Source organism: Typopeltis vanoorti, chromosome 23 (assembly GCF_054136105.1).
Source record: "Typopeltis vanoorti isolate ZY-2024b chromosome 23, IOZ_Tvanoo_1.0, whole genome shotgun sequence".
In the NCBI taxonomy this organism is placed as follows: domain Eukaryota; kingdom Metazoa; phylum Arthropoda; class Arachnida; order Uropygi; family Thelyphonidae; genus Typopeltis; species Typopeltis vanoorti.
Window position 1 is genome coordinate 79,051,583 of NC_143571.1, and position 24,641 is coordinate 79,076,223.

Genomic DNA, 24,641 nt, shown 5'->3' on the forward strand with positions numbered 1-24,641 from the left:
CTAACATAAGTTTGTTTAAATTAGGGTTTCAGTCTTGGAAAGTCCCAGGACATTTTCTAATCTTTCTTGAGTCCTGGGAAAACCGGCTTGAGACCTGTCATAAATTTACAAATGTTAAACAGAAAAGTGTTTAATTTATTATAATTCTTAATTTTAATAAAAGAAGCATTGTATCACAGATTATAGATGATCATTAAAATTGTATTATGAATTAATGTAACTATTTACCACTTGCAATAAATATAATGCTATTCATTATTTTATACATCTCAATATAATAACATCAATAGATCACTAATAAGTTCCAAGTGCAACAAAAGTACATAATAGACATTTTTATTATAGTTAGCAGCTCCGAGTCAGTTTGCTCACAGAATTACTCCTCTTATCACAAAGATCATCACTTAAATGAAAGAAAAAGATCATTTTAAAAAGAAAACATGAATAAGACTGATTATAGATCAAAATGGGTTGTTATGCTTATTTATGAATGCTAGGAGTTGAAAAAATAAGAGATGAAATTTTTGCATTGACTGAGTTTAGGTCCCGAAAATAGTGGGAATAAGTGAAACATATTTGGATGAGAATGATACCTTGATGGGAACAGAAATGGAGGGATGTGATGTTTATCATGAAGATAAGAAAGGCAAGAAGAGAGAGGGAGTGCTGCTGATGATAGCAAGGGAATTATGTCTGCACAAGGTTGAGATACAAAGTAGAAAAAAAAAAAAAGTGGCAGTGGTTTTGAAACAGTATGGTGTGAAGTGGAAGTTGACAGAATGAGATTTTTGTTGGGTGTTGCTGCAGGCAAGGGAATGTGGAGGGTAGAGACAGAAATATACAGGCAACTTGACCTAGCAAGCAAAGGATTGTCATTATGGGTGATTTCAATTATGGCAATAATGACTGGAATGAAGAGATAGCACCAGGGAATAAGAAAAATAAATTTCAAGTTTTCAAGGGACACAATCTCAGGCATATGTAACAGAAGGCATACAAAGGCTAAGAGCCTTAGATCTCGTTATACCATCAGAGGATGTGATTGTGAATGGAGTGCCTAATCTTACAGTTGGTGAGAGTAACCCTGAAGCAATCACCTAGGTTGTTGCCACTCATATAAGAACTTCTATAAAGAAGGGATGCATGTGGAATCATCAGGCTTGTGATTATGACAAGCTTCGACAGCTAGGAGCTATATGTAAATATAATTAAATGTAATAATATAATAAGTAAACATAATAATAAATGTAAATGTCTGAGTGTATTCCAAAGGCAAAAAGACTAAACAAGGTAGTAAAATGGATGAATGAAGAGTGTGAAATCTAGAGGAAGGAACTGTGGAGGCAACACAACATGAATTTTGGTAATGATCAACTGCATGAGGAGTAAAAAAAATAAAATAAAATAAGCCAGGAAGGTGACTCAGTTGGTAAAGACAGCAAAATGCAGTGTGAGAATAAATTAGCCAATCAAGCTAAGAAAAATCTTAGTGAGTTCTTCCAATACATGGAAAGTAGAAGAAAAAATGACTATGCGAGGATAATACTAGTTGAGCTGGCAGACTGGTAAACAATGTGGACGATATAGTTGAAATATTCAATGATCAGTTTATCAGTGTATTTCATCCTTGAAGGTTGTATATGGAGGAATAGTATCTCAAAAGAGAAAAGTCACTAGTATAATGTACAAGAATCTGTTTTGGGACACAGATCGTCGTTTAGCTTGTACTTAACTGGAGATATGCAGCTGTTTACCAATGATGCAGAGTTGGGAAGAACTATGAGGAGTAGGGCAGATGTCATGGCCTTACAGGAGGAAGGATATGAATAGAAGCTGGAGTGTAGAAAATATGGTAGAGGAGGGACTGATGGCAAATGAGCAATATATTGCCACGTGTCTTGAGGGAATGCTCTATGGAATTAACAGCACTTTTAGCACACCTGAGTCTTGAAACAGATGTGCAAAAGGTGCCATTAATTTCATAGTGAGTCCCAAAGGAATGAAAGGTGGAAAAAATTGTTCCACTTTGCAGGGTGGAAGAGGATGACTAAGACTACAAATTATAGGGCAAACTGCATGTCTAGGGTTGTTGTTAAGGTGTTAGAGAAGTTGGAAAGGACTGGGATTCAAAAATAGGTTGATAATAGCAGTATTCTTTAATGTGGTCAGCATTGATTTGTTATGGGGAGGTCATGTTTTAGTAATCTGCTGAAGTATTACAAGGTGACAAATTCACTTGATAAAGGAGATGAGTATACAGTGGCATACTTTGATTTTTAAAGGACTGACATATTGACATATGACAAGCTAGTAGCTAAATCGAAACAGATGGGATTAGATAACAGACTAGTGAAATGAATAGCTGATTGGCTATCAGATAGGTATCAGCAGGTTGTGTATGGAGAAATAGTATCTCAAAAGAGAAAAGTCACTAGCAGAATGTACGAGAATCTGTTTTGGGACACTGATCATTTAGCTTGTGCATTAAGACATTGGAACCAAGCACATATGGACTACTGTGCACTGATTTGGTCGCCTGGTTTTCAGAGAGAATCCAGAGAAGATTTACTAAGTCAGTGTCAGGTTTATGAAATGTCTGATACGAAGAGTGAAGGAATGCAATTTATAGAACCTGAATAGAAGAGAAGATATGATTGAGACATAAGTTGGTAAGAAATTGTTACCAGATTAACGTGCAGAAGATTTTTCCATAGAGGAAGGCAAGGACATAACTAGTGGCCATTCCTGGAAACTGTATAAGGAGGGTGTGATGATGAGAGTGAGAAGCAGATTCTTTGCATGCTGATTGATTGGTGAGTGGAATGCATTGGCTGAAAGTGTAGTGAGTACATAAACTGTCAATGGGTTCATGGTTCAATGATCTTTTTTGCATGAAAGAGTATAAACATCCCATGATGAGTAGTTGTGTAACCACAACGGGAGAAGTAAATATTTTATCTACTTAATATCAGCATATTTATCAGTCTGAGACATAAAGAAAACTAATTTTTCAGTGGTATGTGACATTTGTTTATTACTGATACACAATTATTTTTGGTTCTAACATTGTATATCTTGAATCACTTACGAAAAACATTCAAACAATTTGTCTACCATTATAAATAAAGAACTGTTAAAGATAAAAGCATTTAAAACCATAAGCTCTCAATAAAAAAAAATTCTTAAGTCTGCAACACATAAATTACATTAGTGGGTTTGAGTGGATCTAAAAGCATTATTAGAACGGACCAGTGATGTCTCATGATGAGAGAGAAAAAAAAAAATTATGATACTTCTTTCAGCTTTCCAAGTTTTAATATCCACTATTAATGGTTCAAATTCTGCATATTCCATCACTGTGAATATTTGTGGTACAACTGAGTTCTCTCAAAAGATGAAATGATTCTTACACATTCTATCCTCTTACATTCCATTAAAATCAGTGACAATCAAAAGAGGCATTTGTAATGATCAACATGCCCCAATTGGTGCAATAAATTTTTAAAAAAAAATTATTGGTGAAATAGAATTGATGTCAGATAAATAAAACTAATAATTCAACTCCACTTCTGATTTCTTTACTCATCAACTAAAAATTCTTACTCATTATAGATGAGCATACAAGCAGATTTTTCAAGCCCTGTATATATATATACACACACACACACACACACACAAGATGTTATATATAACAATTTGGTGCTCCTAGGATCCCGAATTGATAAAGATGGCTACTGTACTGAAGAAGTTAGAAGATTATTACTCGAAAGGAAAGCAATGACAAATTTAAGAAAGATCTTTAAAGATAAAGACATTAACCTCGCAACAAAAATCGGAATCATGAAAGCAATGGTATTCCCTGTGGTACTGTATGGTTATGAAAGTTGGATCCTAAGAAAAAGCCAAAGAATGAAGATAGATGCATTTGAATTATGGGTTTCGAGATGCTTACTAAGAATACCATGGACTGCAAAGCAAATCAATAAATCAGTGATAGACAGAATAAGGCCAGACTGCACCCTTGAAGCTATGACCATCAAGCAAAAATTGTCATACTTTGGACATATTATGCAAGCAAATGACAATCTGAAGAAGATGATGATGCTTGCTAAAGTTGATGGAAATGGGAGAAGGAGACCAAGACTGCAAAGCAAATCAATAAATCAGTGATAGACAGAATAAGGCCAGACTGCACCCTTGAAGCTATGACCATCAAGCAAAAATTGTCATACTTTGGACATATTATGCAAGCAAATGACAATCTGAAGAAGATGATGATGCTTGCTAAAGTTGATGGAAATGGGAGAAGGAGACCAAGAATTAGATGAGTGGATGGAATTAAAGAAGCAACTGGAAATTCTGAAAGATATGGCCAGGGACAGATCTGAATAGTATGTTCATAGAATAAGGAGTCGAAAATGACTTGATGGAACATAACAACAAAAATAACCTAATCAATAATACCTTGACAGGTAAAGGCAATGCATCCTATCTGCATAGTATGTTTCTTAATTGCATATATTACCATGCTGATTTGCAAGATGAAAAAGTCAAATTTTTGAGAGAAAACACAGTCACCACATATGAAAACAGCTACTTCAACCTTTGGTTCAAAAGCAATTATAAAGATTTTTTCAGGCCTTAAATAGAATTCAAACACTGGTCTTTTCAACCAAAAATACTGTTGTCACCAACCAAGACTCTTCTGACTAATTTGAATTCTTTTTCTATGTTTTATCACTCAAATTCTATAGAGTATATCATACTGTAACCTTGGTATAAATTTTCAAAATACATTAAAAAAAAATTAAGATTTTTTTAAATCAGAATTAGATTGAACAAAAAAAATAAAAAAAATAAAGTCTTGCCATATAAAAAGCATAATTTTTATTCATCTTATTTTTATCAATTTAAAAGTTAATTGAAAAAATTCTCACTGTAACACATATGTGATCCAAATGCAAAGGATGGAAGACAGTCATCTATACTAGATTGAACATGCAAATTGTCAAATTGAAGAAACAATCACAAAAGCAACCACACAAGCTTCTTCAGATTTGTTGTGGATTAAGAGTGGCAGAATCCTTACTAGTGGTCTCCAATTAATCAGTGGACTTCCAGGTAATGAAGAAATTAACTGTTAATGCTGATTTCTATTCCTTTTGAGAAAAATTAGCTGAGGACAATGAGATGAGAATAATGGCCAGTACTGCTCTTTTGGAATGGGCTGAATAAAGGTCTGTCTTTAAGTTAGAGAATGGAAGCAGAGCATTTCATGATTAGTGTTAATCTTGGAAAATGTTTTGAGAATAATTTGGAAAATACTATCATCAGAATTAGAAGACGAAGACTTGTTATCCAACTTAGTTGAAAAAAAATCTTGAATAGCTTGTATGGATAATGCAGACAATGTTACAAACTGAATATAATATTTCAGACTTGCATTAATCAATCCTTGTCCCATCTAATTTTTAAGTTTTAAATGGGCATATAATTTATACATTGTATTGTTAAAACCAATGTGATTATACAAAACTGAATTACTCATTACCTGTTAATTCTGACCTACCTAATTTAGCCAATTCTCCAGCTTCTAAAACATCTTTGTAAAACTTGTCATTATAACTGACAGGAAATACAACTTGGTTTAGCCTTTTCAGCTGTTTAATATTATGATGAGTTACACATCCTAGCTCAATTCTGCCACCCCTAGAAAGGAAAACCAAACAACAACGATATATTTATTTTGAAATGCTAGTAAGATATACAAGTTTTAAAAGTATGTGATATCAAGGAAAAATAAAATAATGCAACATGGTACAGTATCATGAAATTTGAGTGTACATATTAAATAAAATTTGATATGTACACTCAAAGGGTGCACAAGGTGAAAATATCATGGATAAAAATCAGTGTTACTGGTGCTATGACCTTAAATTCACATTCAGCAATTTTGTTTTTAATTAAGTGTTCAAATATATGCACTGCTCCACTTCTTTTTTTCAGTTGAATTTAAGTGCTTTCAGGTGCCTCTCACAAAAATTCAAAGAATTTTGTCTGCCCATTGTAATATCTATAATTATTGGACCCTGGCTGGGTATGGTACCCACCATTATACTTGATAATCCTTAACTCAATGCTCCTGAACTTTTCATAACCAGTTGTCCTTACAAGTACACTGCATGTTTCAACTCTTCTCTTGGTAATAAAAAGCATTATGCCATCTATGTTCCATTCTATGAAATGCACTTCTTTGAGCCACACTCAGCTTCATTATCCTGTGGCACTTACAGTGCTATTGCTAAATGTGATTTCTACTCATCAGTTCTGCTGCCTAGTTACTTTCCTAAGTTATGCTGTGTGAAGAGAAAGGAATTGATTTTGTGAATGTGTGGGATAGATGAAGCTGTATAAAAGACATGGACTACATTTAAATGAATATGATGCGAGTCAGCTGAAGAAACTTGCTGCAAGAAAGAACAATGAATGAAATAAATGGAAGACCTGAGAAAGCAAGAGGTGGTAGAGATGCCATGGAAGAGCAGGAAAGTAGAGTAGGAGAGCTTGTGAATGAAGAGGCAAGTAGTAGGAGTGAAGAGTGAACAGAAGGAACACGAGGCAAACAGAGAAACAAGGGGGGAGGACAAGGAGATGCTGTATGAGAAAAGTTGATGATGGATTCAGGAGCAGATATATGTGTACAGGAAAGAACAGATGACCAGAGATGTGAGGAGGAGAAGGGGAAACAAACAGGTCTGAGGAGATGTGCAAGGTCAGTGATGAAAAATAGTGGCCAAGGGGAGAAGCAAGGTTAGTGGGACTTGTTACAGAACCAGAAATAATCTAGCATGTATGTTTACAAATGCTGTTTGAGATCTGTTCTGGAGTTGTCTGAACACATTCCCAAAGCCAGGTGGTCAAATAAGGTAGATGTGAAATGGCTGAATAAAGAGGTGAAGCATGCAATATGGAAGAAGGCATTATGAAGGCAACACAAGATGAGTGAAAATAGTCAGTTACATGGAGAGTACAAAAAGCAAACAAAAAAAAGGTAACTTGCTTAGTAAGGGTAGCAAAAGAAAAACAAAGGAAAGTCTTTCAAGTTCATGTTCATTGTAGTGAAGCATAGGTTTTTTTCAATTTGATGCTGTGTAAGGTATCAAGGAATGATCAGCTAGAACCAACCGACCATAGTTATGGCAGCAGATGTATTTCTTGTGTTCTTCTCAGCAGATGTCCATTTCTCCAAAACTCACCACAACATTGAATGGAATAAGAGCTCCATTACACCGAACCTCTAGTAGTGGTTGAGACAGTTGTAGGTGTCCTCCCGCGATGAGTCTTCGGACTCCTTGGAGGTGTCAGGAATAATAATAATAAGAGCTCCATGCCATACACAGAAGAAGACTACAGCTCCTGCAACATAAAAAAGGCTACAGTAGTAATCCACTCACAAAGTACCCTAAACAGAAACCAAGGGATGATTTGTGTTATATATGGAAATCACTCATTAGATCTCTAAACACATCAGAGTTCAATTTCTCTGCTAACTATCAGATGCACCTACTGAACAATGATTGACCATGTGCCAGCATCAACACTCCTTGTGTTTCTATTGTATTTGTGTAATGGTTCCTATGCATTCAGTATTTTTTTCAGTGATATACTGATTCATAATCAAAGCTTGTTGTTTATTTATATTTGTATGTTCATCCAAATCCAGAAGAAGTCACTAGTTCACGTGGCGAAACTAATTGGTAACTAGTAGCACCAAATCTTACAACAAATAAACCCAGCGTTAGTCATTTTACATTAGTTTTGTTGTCGAAAATAACATACTAATCAGGTTTTATAATTTATTATATTAGTGAAAGTGGCATCCCATGAAAAAATTCACAATGGCAAAAAAATGCATCAACAAAGTCCGCTGTTTTTGAACACCTTACAATAACAGATGGGAAATATTATGTGTCAATGTATTATACAAGATGATGGTTGCGAAAAGCATGTGATGTAAAAATTAGTAATTTTTGTGGTTCTGATAAAAATGCAACAAAAAAGGAAGATAACTGGTAGAGAAAGATGTTCCCTATTTTCTTTTATAGTTTCTTTGTTTTATATTCTATATTACTTCATTATTTATAGCTTTTTGATAAAAATATAACCTCAATTGACCAATGTTTTCATTTTCTAAGTTTTGTCTTTTGTCATCATCATCTTCCTTATACCCACTTTTACCTTGCGGTGTCGAGGGTCCATTGATCATCGGACCTCACTCCGTTTACAGGATAAGGTGGTCAGCCTTATGCCCCGGTGTATCCTATGGCCTGTAGTGTTGAGTTCTCAAGGCCAGTTTGCCTGCATTGCGGGATGAAAAACCCTAGAATAAACTGGGGAAAAAATCCTGTTGTCCACACCCAAGACTGGCTAACTTAGCTATGGCTGAGGAAGATCCTTCAGCTCCTCACGTCACCGACGGGAATCGAACCTAGGACACCCCTTTCCCAGGCATATGGTTGCGGAGCGCATAGCCACTAGGCTAACCACGCGGACTCTTTTGTTTATAATTAAATTTAAAATTTGTTTAAAATTACTACATGTTTGTAATTTCTTTAATAGAATAAAAAAAGCCACAATGGCATATCTATAGCCTTTAGACTCAAACTTTTAACAGGTTAGAGTTATAAAAGGTAGCATGATGATTCACATCGGCAGTGATGAAATACCTTGTATGTTGAGTGCTTTCAGTCTATATTGAAAATAAATAATTAGTATATTTATTTCCTATATTGATATATGTCCACACAGTTAGCCGAATGGCTATGTGCTTCACAATCATATGTCTGGGAAAGGAGTGTCTTGCATTCGATTCCCGTCGCTGACATGAGGAGTTTAAGGATTTTTCTTAGACATAGCCAAGATAGCCGGTCTTGTGCATGGGCAGCAAGGGTTTTTCTCCCCAGTTTATCTGGGGTTTTTCATCCCACAAGCAAGCAAACTGGCCCCGTGAACACACAGGCTACAGTCATAAGGATACCTCCTGGAATAAGAAGTAACCAACCTATTCCGTAGGATTTCGGTTCTGAATACCTACACGGTAAAAAATGTAGGTCTATGCGTGGGCATAAATCAGAATCAGGATTAATATATAAATACAGGATCCAGAGTCAAAAATCGAAGTCATAGGTTTTATGGACCAACTCCATAGACAACTTCATTTTTTAGGAAGCAATGACAACACACACACCTCATATATTCTCTATAAATAAAGCTTTTATTTCCATTTTATATTTCAGTCAATTTAAATTATCAATATTCTTTTCCCTTGTTAATAATAATAATAATAATAAATAAATAAATGCTATTTTTGCATCATTTTATTCACTATCATAATTTGGAAATGAATCCTGACTGTTTTCATTAGCCTATATGTATCGACCTCCCCCCCCTACAAATGAAGCATTACCTTCAGAGTGAAATTTTTTGCTCTGACCAAAAATATATCTTCAGAGGAACAAATATAAATTGTTCCAATCCAAATAGCTATCTGGATAGATAAAACAATTCATGATAACAAAAAATTTCTATCTGGGATTATTAATTCATCTGATTAGAAGAAAAAAAAAATTTTTGAACATTTTCTCATGGTTCAAGACCATTTCAACCCCTGGATGAAAGGAGAAGTTGAACTCTGGGACCATTATTCTTTGCTCAATTCTCATCAGAAAAGGAATTTTTAACTGAAGATGAGTTAGTTGACCTCATACAGAGGTAGAAGGGTTTTTTCCTCCAGAAACTGGCTTTTCATTTAGTAAAACAAACAGGGCCTGTGTTTTTACCAACAGGCTGAGTGTTCAAATTCCATGGTAAGCATTGATATTTGTAGAATTTCTTTAGATGGCATATGAGTCACTGCCTTGCTTAGTGAAGGCTTTAAAAAAAGTTCCATGTTGCCTCCAAAGCAGAGTTTCTGGATTATGTAAAAAAAATGAAAAATCCTTATCCAATCCATGACAGATTGTAAGCTTACAGTATATTACTTTGCCACCCTCAGTATGAATTGAAGGCAGCAAACAAAAATTCTGTAAGACAAATTTGCTACCATCTGTGAAACACAAACTTCAAAAATGCATCTGCCATAAAAGTTGGAATTTAGAAATTATATGAAGAACCAAAGGCTTCAATTTGGCAACATGAACTTATTAAAGTTAAGGGATATTACATCCCATATTATTTCTTAGCCAAATATAGAAACTATATAAAGTTTGGCGATTCCAAGCATAAACAAATACCTGGATAGTGCAGCACCTGACCCATTTGGTAGTGCAAGCTGAGGCAACTCATAGTAAGGGTGGAGCAAGATCCGATCACTATTCTTGGTATTTACCCATAATATGAACTTAGCTCCTAGGAGCTGTATTACTGTTCTACATTATGGCTTTTCAACAGGTTTGCTAAATTCCATTAACATATATATTACTGCAAACAGCAAAATCTTATTATGCATTAACGTCCTGTGCACTCATACTCTGGAGCTTACTTCATCTAGAAACATGCAAGTTCTAGTTAAGTTTGTATAAAATCGTTATATAATAAAATGTTACCAACTTTCATTTCTAGTAGTTAAGAATTTAACATTTCATCTTTTGAGTTTTCTTTATTCTAATAATATTTATTATTACTGTATGAGAAAGGCTCAACAAATCCGCTTGCCCACTCACTCGTGGTCAGCAGATTTCACCAGCTGTCAAGTAGCTGCTGTGAAATCTACTCACATCAGCCTTATTTAGTAAAAAAAAAAAAAAAAAACCTTTGAACAATTTTTTTGTCTTTAACAAAACACGTGTAATACAAAGGGGAATTCTAGTAACAAAATGAATGTAAACATTTAAAAAAAATAAAATAAATGTTTTACTGCTCTTCAAAGTTATTCTTATTTATTGACTTCTTATAATAGTTCTTACACAAAGGAAATATTCTCAAAACTGGTACCACTAATCACTTTATAGAACTACTGAGTTATTGGGACATTAAAAATGGGATAGGAAATCTCAGGTAAGTACATTTTTTCATGGCGAATAACATTTTGCATAATTTGTCGAGCCCTGTAAATGAGCACCTCTATGGAGTCCAGAGTCTCACTGTAAGAAACCCAAACTATCTACATAGTATGTATCATATCTCTCTTGAAATCATTCATAAAGCACTCAACATAGACTGGCCACCCATTCCACTGATTTACCACTCTCCAAGAAAAAGCTCTAGTCCTTACTTTGCTAACTCTACTCTTCCAAAGATGACTTCTTGTTCTGCTTCCTCTAGTCAAGTGTGGAAATATTTCGTCTACATCACTCCTAATAAACAACCTTTTATCAGCTGAAATCTAAATGGTTTTAGCATATCCCCTCTTTTCTGATTATCAACCAACTTTTGCAATCCACAACCCATCAATTTATCATAACAGGAGCAAGCATTCCTCAGACCATTCACCATCTTGGTTACTTGCTCTGTATCCTCTCCACCACTTCCTCATCCTGGAGAAACCCAAGTGACCAGACCTAAGCACAGTAATCCAGATATGGATATATCAAGGCTTTATAAAGTGCTATGGTAACTTCCTTATCTAATATGTTCTTCAATAACCGAGTAATCCTTGGCCACTTGAGCAACATGCCCTAACCTCAACTCTCTAACACCACACCCAAATCCCCAGCTTCATCAATTTCTCAATTCTTTGTCTCAAAATGCCTAACTTTACACTTTTATAAATTAAACTGGCAACCATTATCTTTTGCTCATACTGTCAGCTTATTTAATTCCTGCAAGTTCTCTACTTAACTATTACCTGACCCAATTTTTCTGTGATTTACAAGAAATGCAAGAAAGAAGGGAAATAATTTAGTAAATCCCTTCAACTCATTTCCTGTATCATTTAAACACAAATTAAGTCCAAGCACAGAGCCTTGTGGCATCCCACTAGTTACTTGTTTCCCTATGGATTCTGCTCCTTCATATACAGCACTAGTCTTTGGTACATGTCCATCAGCAACCCTGATATCCATACAGGTTTCATTTCCATCCCTATTTATTCCAATATGCATAAGAGTTCGATGTGGTATCCTGTCAAGTGTCTTTGCAAAATCCAGGAGTATCAGCATGCAGCCATTCCCTTTATCCAGCTGAGTCACTGCTATTATAAAAAATTAGTAAATTACTAAAGCAAGACTGACCCTTCAGAAAGCAATGCTGTCCCCATAGAGTATCCTATTCTTATCTACCCATTCTTGAATTCTACCAACTCTTTCAATACTTTTACCACATCTGACATACTGAGTGGAGTCTTGGAGTCTCCTCCTGCTCCCTTGGAACTATATCAGAGATTACGTTTAACAGCCTAGTCAGAGGCAATTCCATGGCTGTATTTGCATTCAGATTCTACAATGTCCTAAGTACAGTACTCTACTGTTTATTTGACATTCAAAACAATGGTCCTTCAATTAACTGAATTGTGGCAGAGTGGCATGGAACGTACTTGACTTAACTGACAGTTCCATTAGAAGCATAGCAAATTGCTTTCCTGCTGTGGTCAGATAAAAGGCAGATTACTCTACTTTTAATTCATCAACTTTATTCTCACATCATTTCCTTTCACAGTAATATCCTTACTTAGATGACAGACTCTTGCAAAGTGGTCACTCAATATTTCATCTGCTTCTGTCACTTCAATACTGTCAGCACTTATTAAAGTTGTTCTACCACAATCATTCTTTCTTTTACTTTTTCAAAAAAAATTTTTAACAGCTTCTGCTTGATGATACTACTCATCCATCTAACTCCTATGCAACTATATCCTCCTGACTTTGGGTATAGTCTGACATTGTTTCTTTCAGACACTCTTAGACTTTCTTCCATATACTGCTAACAATCTTCCCTTGCATATTCTTCTACAATGGCACCACTTCAAACTTCCTTTTAAGCAGCTTGTCAATCACCTGCCATGTAGTTCCACATACACACATTCTTAACTGAAAATTCCACATTTTGCAATCTCCCAAGTCAGTGTTTCCTGGTACACACTGACATGTCTACCCTGAGAGAGGGAGGGGGGGGGGGGGCATGCCAGTGTTAATAAAATTTTAGAAGGGGTATGTAGATACTGAAAGTTTGGGAAACAATGTCCTAAGTCAAGACTCTGCATGATCACTCTTCCTCAATCAGTGAATCCAGCCACCTTGGTTATGGACAGATCTTCTGATCCCATGACCAGATCCTACACTATCAAAGCTCCAAGTCTCCTCTATCACATGCTATTTCAAATAATCATCTCTTAGTAAGCATATAAATTCCATTTCATCATATGGTATAAATACCATTTGATCTTTCCTCCTTCAAATCTATGTCTCTGTAGTTGAAGTACCTCCATAATAATTACTCAATCTCTACTCATTGTGCTAATTTGCTGAAGCATGTCTTCCACATCATCCTTTGCACTTGTGCTCTATCCTCATAGCAGATAGCCTCAATGAACTTTTAAACCATATGCATGTCTTCCTGATCTATGTTTTTGGCTGCAATTCATCTGCTTTAATCAGCAGTATCCTTCTCTCATCCACTATCTTCTCTATCCTCCCAGAAAACAATATACTCCCTCACATTCTATATCTGTAATTACACCATCTGCTATTAGCCAAGTCTCACTAATGCCTATAACTACAGGCAAGACTGTGGCAACCAATGTCAAAAACTCCTCTCTTTTTCCTAGTACTTATGTATCAGTGATATACATAAACTCTAGCATCTATCTTAACCCCCCCCCTACCAAAAAAACACCTTTACATCCTGAATTACCTACCCCATTCGATATTGTTGCTTGAGACATTAGATTCCACATATTTTGATCACACTCACTCATCTGCATCTATCCAAATATCTTTAGTTTTCCTGACTTCAATTTTTCACTCTTAGGGAACAAAGCTGTCTCTAAACATAAACTCCAAATTATACTGAGCAAATTTTGACAGCTATCAATGTTTTCAGTTCCATTAAATTTCCCACTACAATTCACATGATGTACCACCAATAGCATTAGATACAAATCATTTTAAATGTTTAAACTACTTCTGTCTTTAATATGACATGAATTACAGCTAACCATAATCATAATATTGAGGCATAGGAGTGACCATTCTATCCTCGTATTTCGGTTACGAAATCCAAGCATGCTTGGAAGGTTGTGGGCCTTAAAGGCCTGTTAAAGCCATTGGGATAGATAGGATAATCATAATATTAAAAATATCGAACCACTTTTCTGCACCACAAAAGGGAATTATGTATATCAAGCAAAGCACACCAACTGCTTCTGTTGCTAAATATATGAAATACTCTTCGAAAGTTGCTAAACTTTACAGTGACAATTCCATAACACACAAAACAGCCAAATCTAAAAACAAAAAGTCCAATGTGTGTATACACCATAGGTACAAAATGGTATGCCAATTTCAAAGCTTCATGAGTTAAACTATATACTTGGATAAGCAGTTAACCAAGTGTTCCTTACTAACATAAATCAGCCAAATAAATTTCAAAAACAAAGTACAGTTGTGGACATTAAAGTCACCTAAGAAGATTATTTCCCTGTTAGAGATGTAGTGCAGAAAGTCAAGTTTCAGAGATAAGTAGTCTAAGAGGACAAAGTGATTTTCACTGTTTGCAGCAGTCAACAGATAAATGTCAACAACAACAACAACAAAAAAAAAAGATAGCAGATAAATGTTACTAAATACAGCAAAGAAACAATAAGTCAGAGAAGGTCAAAAACAGAGGACTCCTGATTTGGCATTCTCTGACAAGAGATATCAGATAGCACCAAGACACAAGTACCACCTTTATAACAAAAAATCAGAGCATACTTTGGATAGTGATGTTAAGATGCACAGTGGATGCCAATTCATATTTTAGGTTGTCAAAACTAGGTCAGTTCTGAATGTCTATAAATGATGTACATTATTTATATTTGTGATTATCTATAATGGTGAAATGGATGTAGTTATGTTAGTACTTTTTAAAAAAAAAAAATTGCGAGTTTTTTTTTTAAAACTTCAGTGACACTAACATGATTCCTCTGGTTTCTCACAGTATAAGTTGTTAAGTAGCCTACTAGAGAATAGCAAAATGCAATGAGAAACAGATTCTTCCATGCCTTGATGGCATTTCCAAAGATAATAATACTACTATTCTCAAGGCACTACTGGAAGAGTATGTGGCAGTAGGATTATGAATAAACTGATCAGGACTATTTGGAGTTATAGTTGAAGTAACTAATGTAATAAGAATAGTGTATTATGTCTGTTAAGTGTATATCCTTCTGGCTGGTCTGTGTTTTGCAAAATGTAAAACCTTGATAGAAAACCCTGCTATCACTGTCAAATCAGCTAACTAACTTCTGTGTACCATCTGGAAGTCAGTCTGTGAATGGAGTTTTGGGTCCACACAGTATGATTAACTTTTCCTTCGAGGATTTCTGATCTTCATCACCAGAGGTGATGAACACCAGGAAATGAAGGTTCATTATGATCTGGTAGTCCAGTCAGCATTTTGCTGACTGGACTACTAGATCATAATAAGGGATATTTTCCCAACTAGGAAAATATCCCCTTGCTGCATGATAGTTATAACCTCTGCAGATTGTACTGTTCAATGATAGCAAACTATGAAATATAATTCCTTCTTATATTGTTTAAGATTTTCTCAGAAATGAAAGGGATGGGAACTTCTTCCTGTAGAAGATGATTCCCTCCTCTTCACACTTCCATAATTTACAAATGTTCAACTGACCATATTCATAACAGCTGTTTCTCACTTGTTTACACTTACAATGAGACAAAATTTTGAAATATATATATATATATATATATATAGTTGACATATAGTTGATTTAGTTCACTGATATATTCAACCTAATTTAAATAAAATGAAAAGAGGCAATTGAGAAAGATTTTGTGAGCTTCTTTAACCAATTTTGATCAAATTTGGAATTCAGTTGAAAGTTCATTCACTTGGTTATACTATAAATTAATGATGCCAAGAAATGATCTTGGTTTCATCCTTTATTCAAGTATAGACAAACAAAATCTGTGCATGAAATAACTTCATGACTGGACCACTTGTATACAGAGGCTAATGACTTCACATCAATTGCCTTAGTATCCCATAATGCAATACACATATCCTTACAGACAGGTATAATGCTAAGCATTATGGGAAGGGCCACTACCAGTTTCAACCTTTATCGAGGTCTCATCAGTGGGAGCTAGACCCAGAAATGATACTAAGGTTGAAGTAATGCAGTAATAATTTGGAATTTAGTAATAAGGTGTGACATCTTTTTTGACTATTTGTATATGAAAATATGACTTCTGCATTAATTCAACTGTAGTGTCACTTCTGGGTCTGGCTTCCACTGATCCTCAATAAAGGTCAAAACCAGTCTGGGTAGTGGCCCTTCCCATAATGCATATCATTATTATTATTCAGGCCACCATGGAGTCAAAAGACTCATCATGGGAGGTCCTTTCTAAGAAACACAAGTCTATCAAGACTCATCGAGGGAGGTCCCTCCTAGGAAACACAAAGTCTATCATACCAGTCCTTAAATGCATTGACCGTTTTCGATCTCACCACTCCATCAGGCAATGCATTCCATGGTTCAACCACCCTCCATGCAAAGAAACCACTCCTCACCCTCTTTCTCACAGTTTCCTTTCGTAACTTCCAGGGATGGCCCCTTGTTATGACGTTCCTGCTGTTCAACCAAGCGATAAAACTCCCCAGTGTCAACCCTGTAACCACCTCTCAACAGTTTAAGTCTCAGTCATATCACCCCTCCTTCTTCTATCCACCAAACTCGTCCACACTCCCTCAGCCGATCCTCATAACTAACATTGTTCAGTCCCGACACCATATTTGTTATCCGCCTTTGTATCCTTTCCATAGCTAATTTATCCCCTTCAAATCCTGGGGACCAGATCTGAGAACAATAGTCTAAGTGTGGTCTGACCAGAGTCTTATACAACGGAATGATAACCATTTTATCTCTGCAGGTCGGTGTCCTTCTCATTATTGCAGCAATTCTCTGTGTTACCTTCACTACCTTTGCAATATGTCCTCTAAATTTCAGGTTTCTATCAATCATCAAACCCAGATCTCTTGTCTCTCCTACTTCCTCCAGTTTAACCCCCCCACAGAGTATGTGCTGTCCCATCGATGTGTCCCAAAGCTCAAGACCTTATATTTTGCTGCATTAAACTGACACCCCCATTCATTTGCCCATATATCTAGCTTATTCAAATCCTCTTGCAGGGCTACCACATCTGCACTATTACTAATAACCCTTCTTAGCTTCGCATCATCTGCAAACAACTGAATATCTCCTTGCAATCCACGGACAATGTCATTGATATAAAGGTTAAACAATATAGGTCCCAGTACTGAACCCTGTGGAACCACACTTGTAACCTTCTGCCTCTTTGATATTGCTCCACCATACACCACTCTCTGAGACCTATCAGACAGCCAATCCTGAATCCAATTGACCAATCTGACATCCAGACCCATGTGCTGCAACTTGAATATCAGCTTATCATGTGGCACCCTGTTAAATGCCTTTGCTAAGTCTAGGAAAATGGCAGTATATGCCTTTCCCTCATCTAATGCTCTTGTAACTTTATCATAAAAGGCTAGCATAGTGCTAAAACAAGAGCGCCCCTTCACAAATCCATGTTGACTCTCACTGATAACATTACCTTCATCTGCCCCATGCTGTATATGGTCCCTCACTACTTTCTCCAAGATCTTACTAACTACTGATGACACACAAACTGGCCTATAATCAGACACTTCCAGTCTGCTACCGCACTTATGCAATGGCATTATCTTACCTTCCTTCCATGGGCACCTTTCCCGCAGGCAGACTTTCATTGAAAAGCCAGGTCAAGGGTACTGTCAGTCCCTCAGCACATTCTCTCAAAGCTCGTGGTGAAATACCATCCGGAGTACTCAGTATGTAGAACACACTTTCCTCCTGCATCTCTAAACCCCGAACCTGCTTTATCCCTCTAGTATTCAAATTGACTCCTCCAGGATGAAATACTCCAATAAAGTGTTCATTGAACAATTCCACTATGTCCTCTGCATCAGTCACTCTATTACCATTTTTATCTCACAATGTCATTCTTCCACAGTCATTTCTCCTCCTACTGGCCACATAGCTAAAAAATTCCCTAGGATTTTCCTTGGATCTAAGGGCCAATATTTTCTCATATTCCAGTTTCACCTTCCCTACCATACTTAGTCACTCTTCTGGCCTGTGTCTTATATTTTTCATGTATCTTCTCTTCACCTGTCTCCTTATATCTCTTCCATAGCCTCTTTTTCGCATGTAGCTCCTGTTTAATATTGTTTGTCATCCACTTTACTCCAAATTGTGTCCTCTTCTTCACACGTGGAATACAGCTTACCATTGCTGCTAACAAATATTCCTTCACAATTTCTCAAGCACTAATGATATCCCGCCTTCCAATTCCTCACTCCACGAAACTTCCCCAAGTTGACGTCTAAGACTATTATAATCACCTGCTTTATAATTCCACATACATTCCCATCTCTTTGATACTCCTGCATGTCTATTCATTTTCCAAGTCAAAACCATATGGTCACTCTCTCCATCTGGTGGGAGAGATGTCATCTCAGTTATTATCAACTCTTCAGATGCTATAACCAAATCCAAAACTCTTGAACCTCTTGTTCCCTCTGTTACATGTTGCCTAAGACATTTGTCCCTCAAGAATTCTAGAAATTCCATTCCCTTATTGCTACATGCATCTTCCTTTCCCCAATCTATACTGCTGTAGTTAAAATCTCCCATAACAATTGTTCTACTTGCACGCTCAAATGTCTCAACATCTCCTGGTCCCCACCCTCTGTGCTCCTTGGTCTGTAGCAACACCCCACTAAATATCCTGTCTTGTCCACCTCCACCTCATACCATATGCTTTGAAAATCATTAGTGTCACAGCCTTCCGAAGCCTCCACTCTTAGAGGACATAGGTCGTCACTTATCATAAACAGTACTCCACCACCACGCTTTCCCTTTCTATCCTGCCGAAAAATGCTGTACCCAGCAACTTCTATTCCTGTTATTATATACTCTTCTGTCAACCACGTCTCTGTGATTCCAATAATCTTTGGCCAGGCTGATGCTATCAGAGCCACCAATTCCTCTCCCTTATTCCGAATACTCCTGGCATTGGTATAAAACATAAAAATGTCACTGTTTCTATACTCAGCATTATTCCCTCTAGACTCCACTGGGTCAGCGTTATCTGATGAGTTAAAAATAAAGCACTTGAGCAAAGACTAAAGACCACAGGTATGAATTCTAAGAAAAATTAAAAGAGTGAATAGATGGCATCAGTGGCATAATCATATTGAAAATGAAGATATTAGGAATGAACTTGATTGTACATGTACGTTTACATTGTATAATGTACATTCTACATGTGCATAAGGATATGTGCATTGCATTGTGAGATACTAAAGAAACTGATGTGAAGTCATTCCTCTATATACAAGTAGCATAGTCATGAAGTCACTTTATACACAGACTGTTTACTTACACTTGGATAAAGGATGAAACCATGAATATAATCTTTTGCCAACTTTATATAATTAAATAATATTTATATAATTTTTTTATTGAAATACAGTTATTGTTAATGTGATTCTCACTCACAGACGGTTGTAAGCCTATAGTTCATTAGTACCATGAGTGGGATTTTTTTCCTCTATTTTTATTGATTTCATAATTTTTCTTTTGTAGTTTATTTTTTATATAGCCCAGAAACAAAACATGGAGCTTTTTTCAAGCCACTTCAGGCCTCCATTAATAAACAGGGTGGTGTTATCACAGAATGTGATGAAATTCATCTCCACTTAAAGACAAACAGAAACATTCATGACCATGGTAGGAATCAAACCTATGACCTGTTGTTTAGAGAGCAGATATGCTAACCACTCAGCTAACCAGGCCACAACCCATCAGCTTGCCAAAACAAATCTTCAATCCCCAAAAATGAAGTGTAGATTGCAGTACAGAGCACTTCCACTGCAGATAGCTCAAGCATTCATATCTTTCAGTGCATTTTAATCATCATCATCAATTTCCTGATATGTAACCTGAAGGGATGTTCAGATAGGCAACTATAACACTATATAATTAAGTTCACATTATTTAATATTAATCTATCAACTATATTCTCCAAATTACTCCATTGCTTCTCAGCACTCCAATATTCTCGTATCTAGCATTTCATGCTTCTAAAGCACTCCCAAATGAATGAATCAATCTACCCAGACCTTGGTCTTTCTCTAGGTCTGGTCTCTTTCCTGCTATCTTGGCATCAAGCACCTTTTTTTCTAATCTTTCCTCATATCAGCTCTGCTCAGACATTCATGAATGCTAACAATCATTTCATTCCTAATTCATTCACTAACAATTCATTCCTAATATCTTCATTTTTAATATGATTATGTCACTGATGCCATCTATTCACTCTTCTAATTTTTCTTAGAATTCATACCTGTGGTCTCTAGTCTTTGCTCAAGTGTCTTATTTTTAACCCAACTCTCAGATCCATCTTACAACTGCATTGAACAAAATTTTATATTCTGCTAGTTTGGAGGTATGGCTAATTTCTGTTATTTCATGTGAATTTATTCAATGACTCCACCATACCAGCTTTGCTTATTCTGTTGTCTATTTCCAAATTTGTCACTAAAAGTTGTGCCTAAATAGCTGAAATATTTGGTGGATTAAAGGAGGAGCAATGACTTAACCAAAATGTAGATAGGCAAAAGATATCTATCATCAAGTAGACAAATGTGTGGGATATAAGAGTAACTGATGGTAGAAGATCATTTCAAAAAGCTGTAAAAAAAGGGGAGAAGTGGGGAGTACATGAGTAAAAGAGTGAAGATTTTTTGCATGGAGAGTGGGTGGTGAGTGCACCAAAGCATTGTGCCCAAGGTGAAATTTGATAGATACTTGAATCTATACCTATCATCAGTGTGCATGATAATGAAACCTTAGAGTATGACTAAGCCTCTTTCAGGACTGGATTAAGAAATGTGGTCTGCATATCTTGGTAGACAGAAGAGATTATAATGACAAACATTAGTTAATGAGAAGATACAGAGGGGAAAATTATTGCACAGGATAATAGGTGGTTGGAGAATGAGAGGTCATCCCTGGAAATTGTATAAAAATCATGTCAATAAGGAAGAAAAAAGGGAGATTTTGCATGGCAAGCAGTGAATGTATTGCTGGAGTGAGTGATGCTCCGACACTATTTTCAAGGGAAGGTATAATAAGTATTGCAGGCCAAGTGTTTGGCTACTCGCGAGTCTGATTCCATTCCTGAAGATAATACTAAAATCAATCAGTTTTGAATGTCATATTGCTGCACATATTTTCCTTTGGCTGCAAAAATCATTTTGATTCACCACACTGATCTGTTCTTATCAATTACATTTTTTTATTACACACAATTTTGTACTGGCCGATTTTTTAATAACAGTTTGTAATGATGAATATTAATAATTTTTTCTAAATTATGAATCTGAGGAATAGAAAACAAATCTTTAAAGTATTACTTCCAAACCTCCATGGAGTCCAAAGACTCATTGCAGGAAGTCAAAACACACACACACATATATCACTAATTATCATACCTTACCATGAAGTCATAGTGTTGGAGTATTGCTATCCACTATGGCAAAACAGATTCCCCTCATTCATCAGCCACCACTTTTTTTTTTTTTTTTTTTTTACTTCCTTACTCATGAACTTAGTAGAGTTTCAAGGGATGCCTTCTTGTCAGCTCTTGGGTAGATTCCTTGATATTCTATCTTGAAGTAGTATAAGCCAGTCTGATTGGCCAATATCTACTCTCCAACCATCATGCTGCAGGATGGAATCCTGCTATGGACATGAATGTTTGTGATGGTCAATGGGTGGGAAATGAACTTTACTGGCCAATGTGAGACCACTGTCCTGCTTACTGAAGGATTGAAGTAACTTGAAAAGTTCCATGTTTAGTTTGGAGCAGAGTTTCTGAATAGAAAAAAAATCTTTAGCTCAATCTCCAAATGCAATGGCATTTTTTTCCTGTTAATAAAAAAAAAAGAAAAAAAAAGCTATTGCAGTTGGAGAGTAATTTATCAGACTTCCTTGGTATTATTTTTTGATTAAAATATTTGATGCATGCACTATTAAAATGTTTTATTTTAGGAAACTGTTTCAACCCACTCCAGATTTTTTTTTTTTTTCAGGTCACCAGTAAGCAAAGTGGTTATATCAATAAATGTGATGAAACCATCACCTAAAAGACCTGATATCTGTGCCACTCAGAAATTCAAGCCCATAGCACTGCTGGTGATAATGCCATGTTCTATTAACTCCAAGAGCATGCATGTTTCCACACACTTACCATTGAAGGATGACATATTAATTCTCACTATTAACGACTAGTAAGGATAAACCACTATGCAGCAAAAACTTGAAATGTGGAAAAACAAAGGGGAAGGGGGGGGCACAAAAGCAAAGTTATTAAACAGGGGAGAAAATGTTATTGCTGCTGAAGGATGATTAAGCAAGCTTCCTTGGTATTATATTTTTACTAAAAAAAAAAAAAAAAATGCATGGTGCACCAATATTTGACGTTTCCATTTTAAGAATCTTGACAAATTTTAAGCAGACTGGTTTCTGTCATTGTGGAAGTGTGTTAAAAGTGATTTCAAATTATAGTTCAGCTTCACATAAATGGCTATACCTACTGCTAGATAAATTACTTTCTCCTTTTTTCGCTAACTGTGCCTACATATTTCAAGTGGTATTTATGTTGTTCCAATTTTTAATATCTTGAAACGTACTGAAAACAGTCGGAAATTTCGATGTTAGTTAGGGTTTTACTGTTCCATTTATGCCTTGATAACCTCCTTGGGCGATATTTCTGGTGAAACAGTGCTCATTGTAATAAGAGAAGCCATCAAGATTCTAAACTATACTTAATACTACTTAACTGACTAGTTACAGCATATTAAAAACTCTATTCACGCAAAACATGGCAACGAAAGCCAGTGATAATTGCTGTTCTACTCATTCGAAGCGAAAGTATATTATTCAAATAACGGTAAAGTATAATCATATGCAGTTAATTTATTCATCTTTAACCAAAGATGCACTCTAATCGAAAACTCATTTTTATTGCACCAATCTGTAAATCTTCAAAATCCAATAATGATAAGTTATAGTCGTTTATATTATAAGGTCAGTGCAAATTACATATATATGCCGAAATATTTGGAAGAATGTAAAATTTTCGATACACAAGATATAACACATTACAATGGTAAAGCTGAACACATGGCTTTCCTCTTTTTTTGTGTAAGCAACGTCCGTTATGAACGCTGCCATGCTTTTCACGTCCATTCGTCTGCATATGCTATACCACTTTTCATACTCGAATATCAAGCTAACGGAAATACAAAACGCTCTAGTTATCTAATTAGATTTCAATGTTTTGTAAAAAAGCAATTTAAATTCTGCAGCAAAATTTCGAAACTCACAAATACAGCACCGAGAACGAGGTTGTATAAGGAAAATCATATACACAGCTGTGTCGAAAAATTTTGGATCCATTTTTTTGTTCTTCTTATAAAACTTTCTTCCGTGGTTAACTTACCTAGATTTTGTCATTTTTATCAGCATTACTATCAGTTCCCAATATAGTATTCACAACCACAGTCCCCAAAACACAGCCGAAATGCACTTTTACCGGGAATCTCTAGTTGTAGCGCTACTGAAATCATTTAGTCAAAGGCGCCATTCAACTGCAACTTTCATAATAGAAATAAAAATAATGCACGAAAAGAAATTCAGGTCCAATTTTAAACAAGCCAGCTGAGGATAGAAAGGACTATGTTAATGAGTTAAATTTGAAATTCAAATATTATATTATATATTTGAATATCCAATTCAAATACTTATTATAATTCATAAAACACATGATTAAATGTGGATTATCAATCAATACATAGCACGTGCTTGGTTGGAAATGGTAAGTAAAGCGGATTGTGTTGATTTTTAACGCATATTACGCATATAAAAATAAGTACTTAATTAGGATATTATAATTATTAACAAATCCTCGTGAAGTAAGTAGACTCATCGAGGATATCTAGTAAATGATAACTAACAGAGTAATACATTATGAGGAGAGGTCACTACCCAGACCGGTTTTAACCTTTTTTGAGTAGCTAGACCTGGATGATATCAAGGTTTAAGTGAAAAGAACTTACATACCTTCACTATACGAATGCCAGAAAGGTGTGCCCATCATTATATTATAACTAAGATGAAAAGCCAAACGGCTATTTTATTTTTATTTATTAAAAATAGTCGTTTGGCTTTTCATCTTAGTTATAACAGAGTAATAATATAGAGAATAAACATTTCTAGAAATGCTCCTAGCAAAGATCTGGACGGATTCGAACATGGTCAATGATATGGAATCACAAGGCTTCAA

At 35.7% G+C, this 24,641-nt stretch overlaps 1 protein-coding gene across 1 annotated transcript in view; it reads right to left on the reverse strand.

Annotated features, from left to right (window-relative positions):
* Positions 1-23,936, reverse strand: part of san (Probable N-acetyltransferase san) — a 43,882-nt gene extending 19,946 nt beyond the window's left edge. The window contains exons 1-2 of the mRNA XM_090412952.1: positions 23,799-23,936; positions 5,570-5,709 (exon numbers count right to left, since the gene is read on the reverse strand). Coding sequence (XP_090269078.1) covers positions 5,570-5,709; positions 23,799-23,824 — 166 coding nt within the window. The 5' untranslated portion in view covers positions 23,825-23,936. The remainder of the gene's footprint in view (positions 1-5,569; positions 5,710-23,798) is intronic.
* Positions 23,937-24,641: the final 705 nt, after the last annotated feature.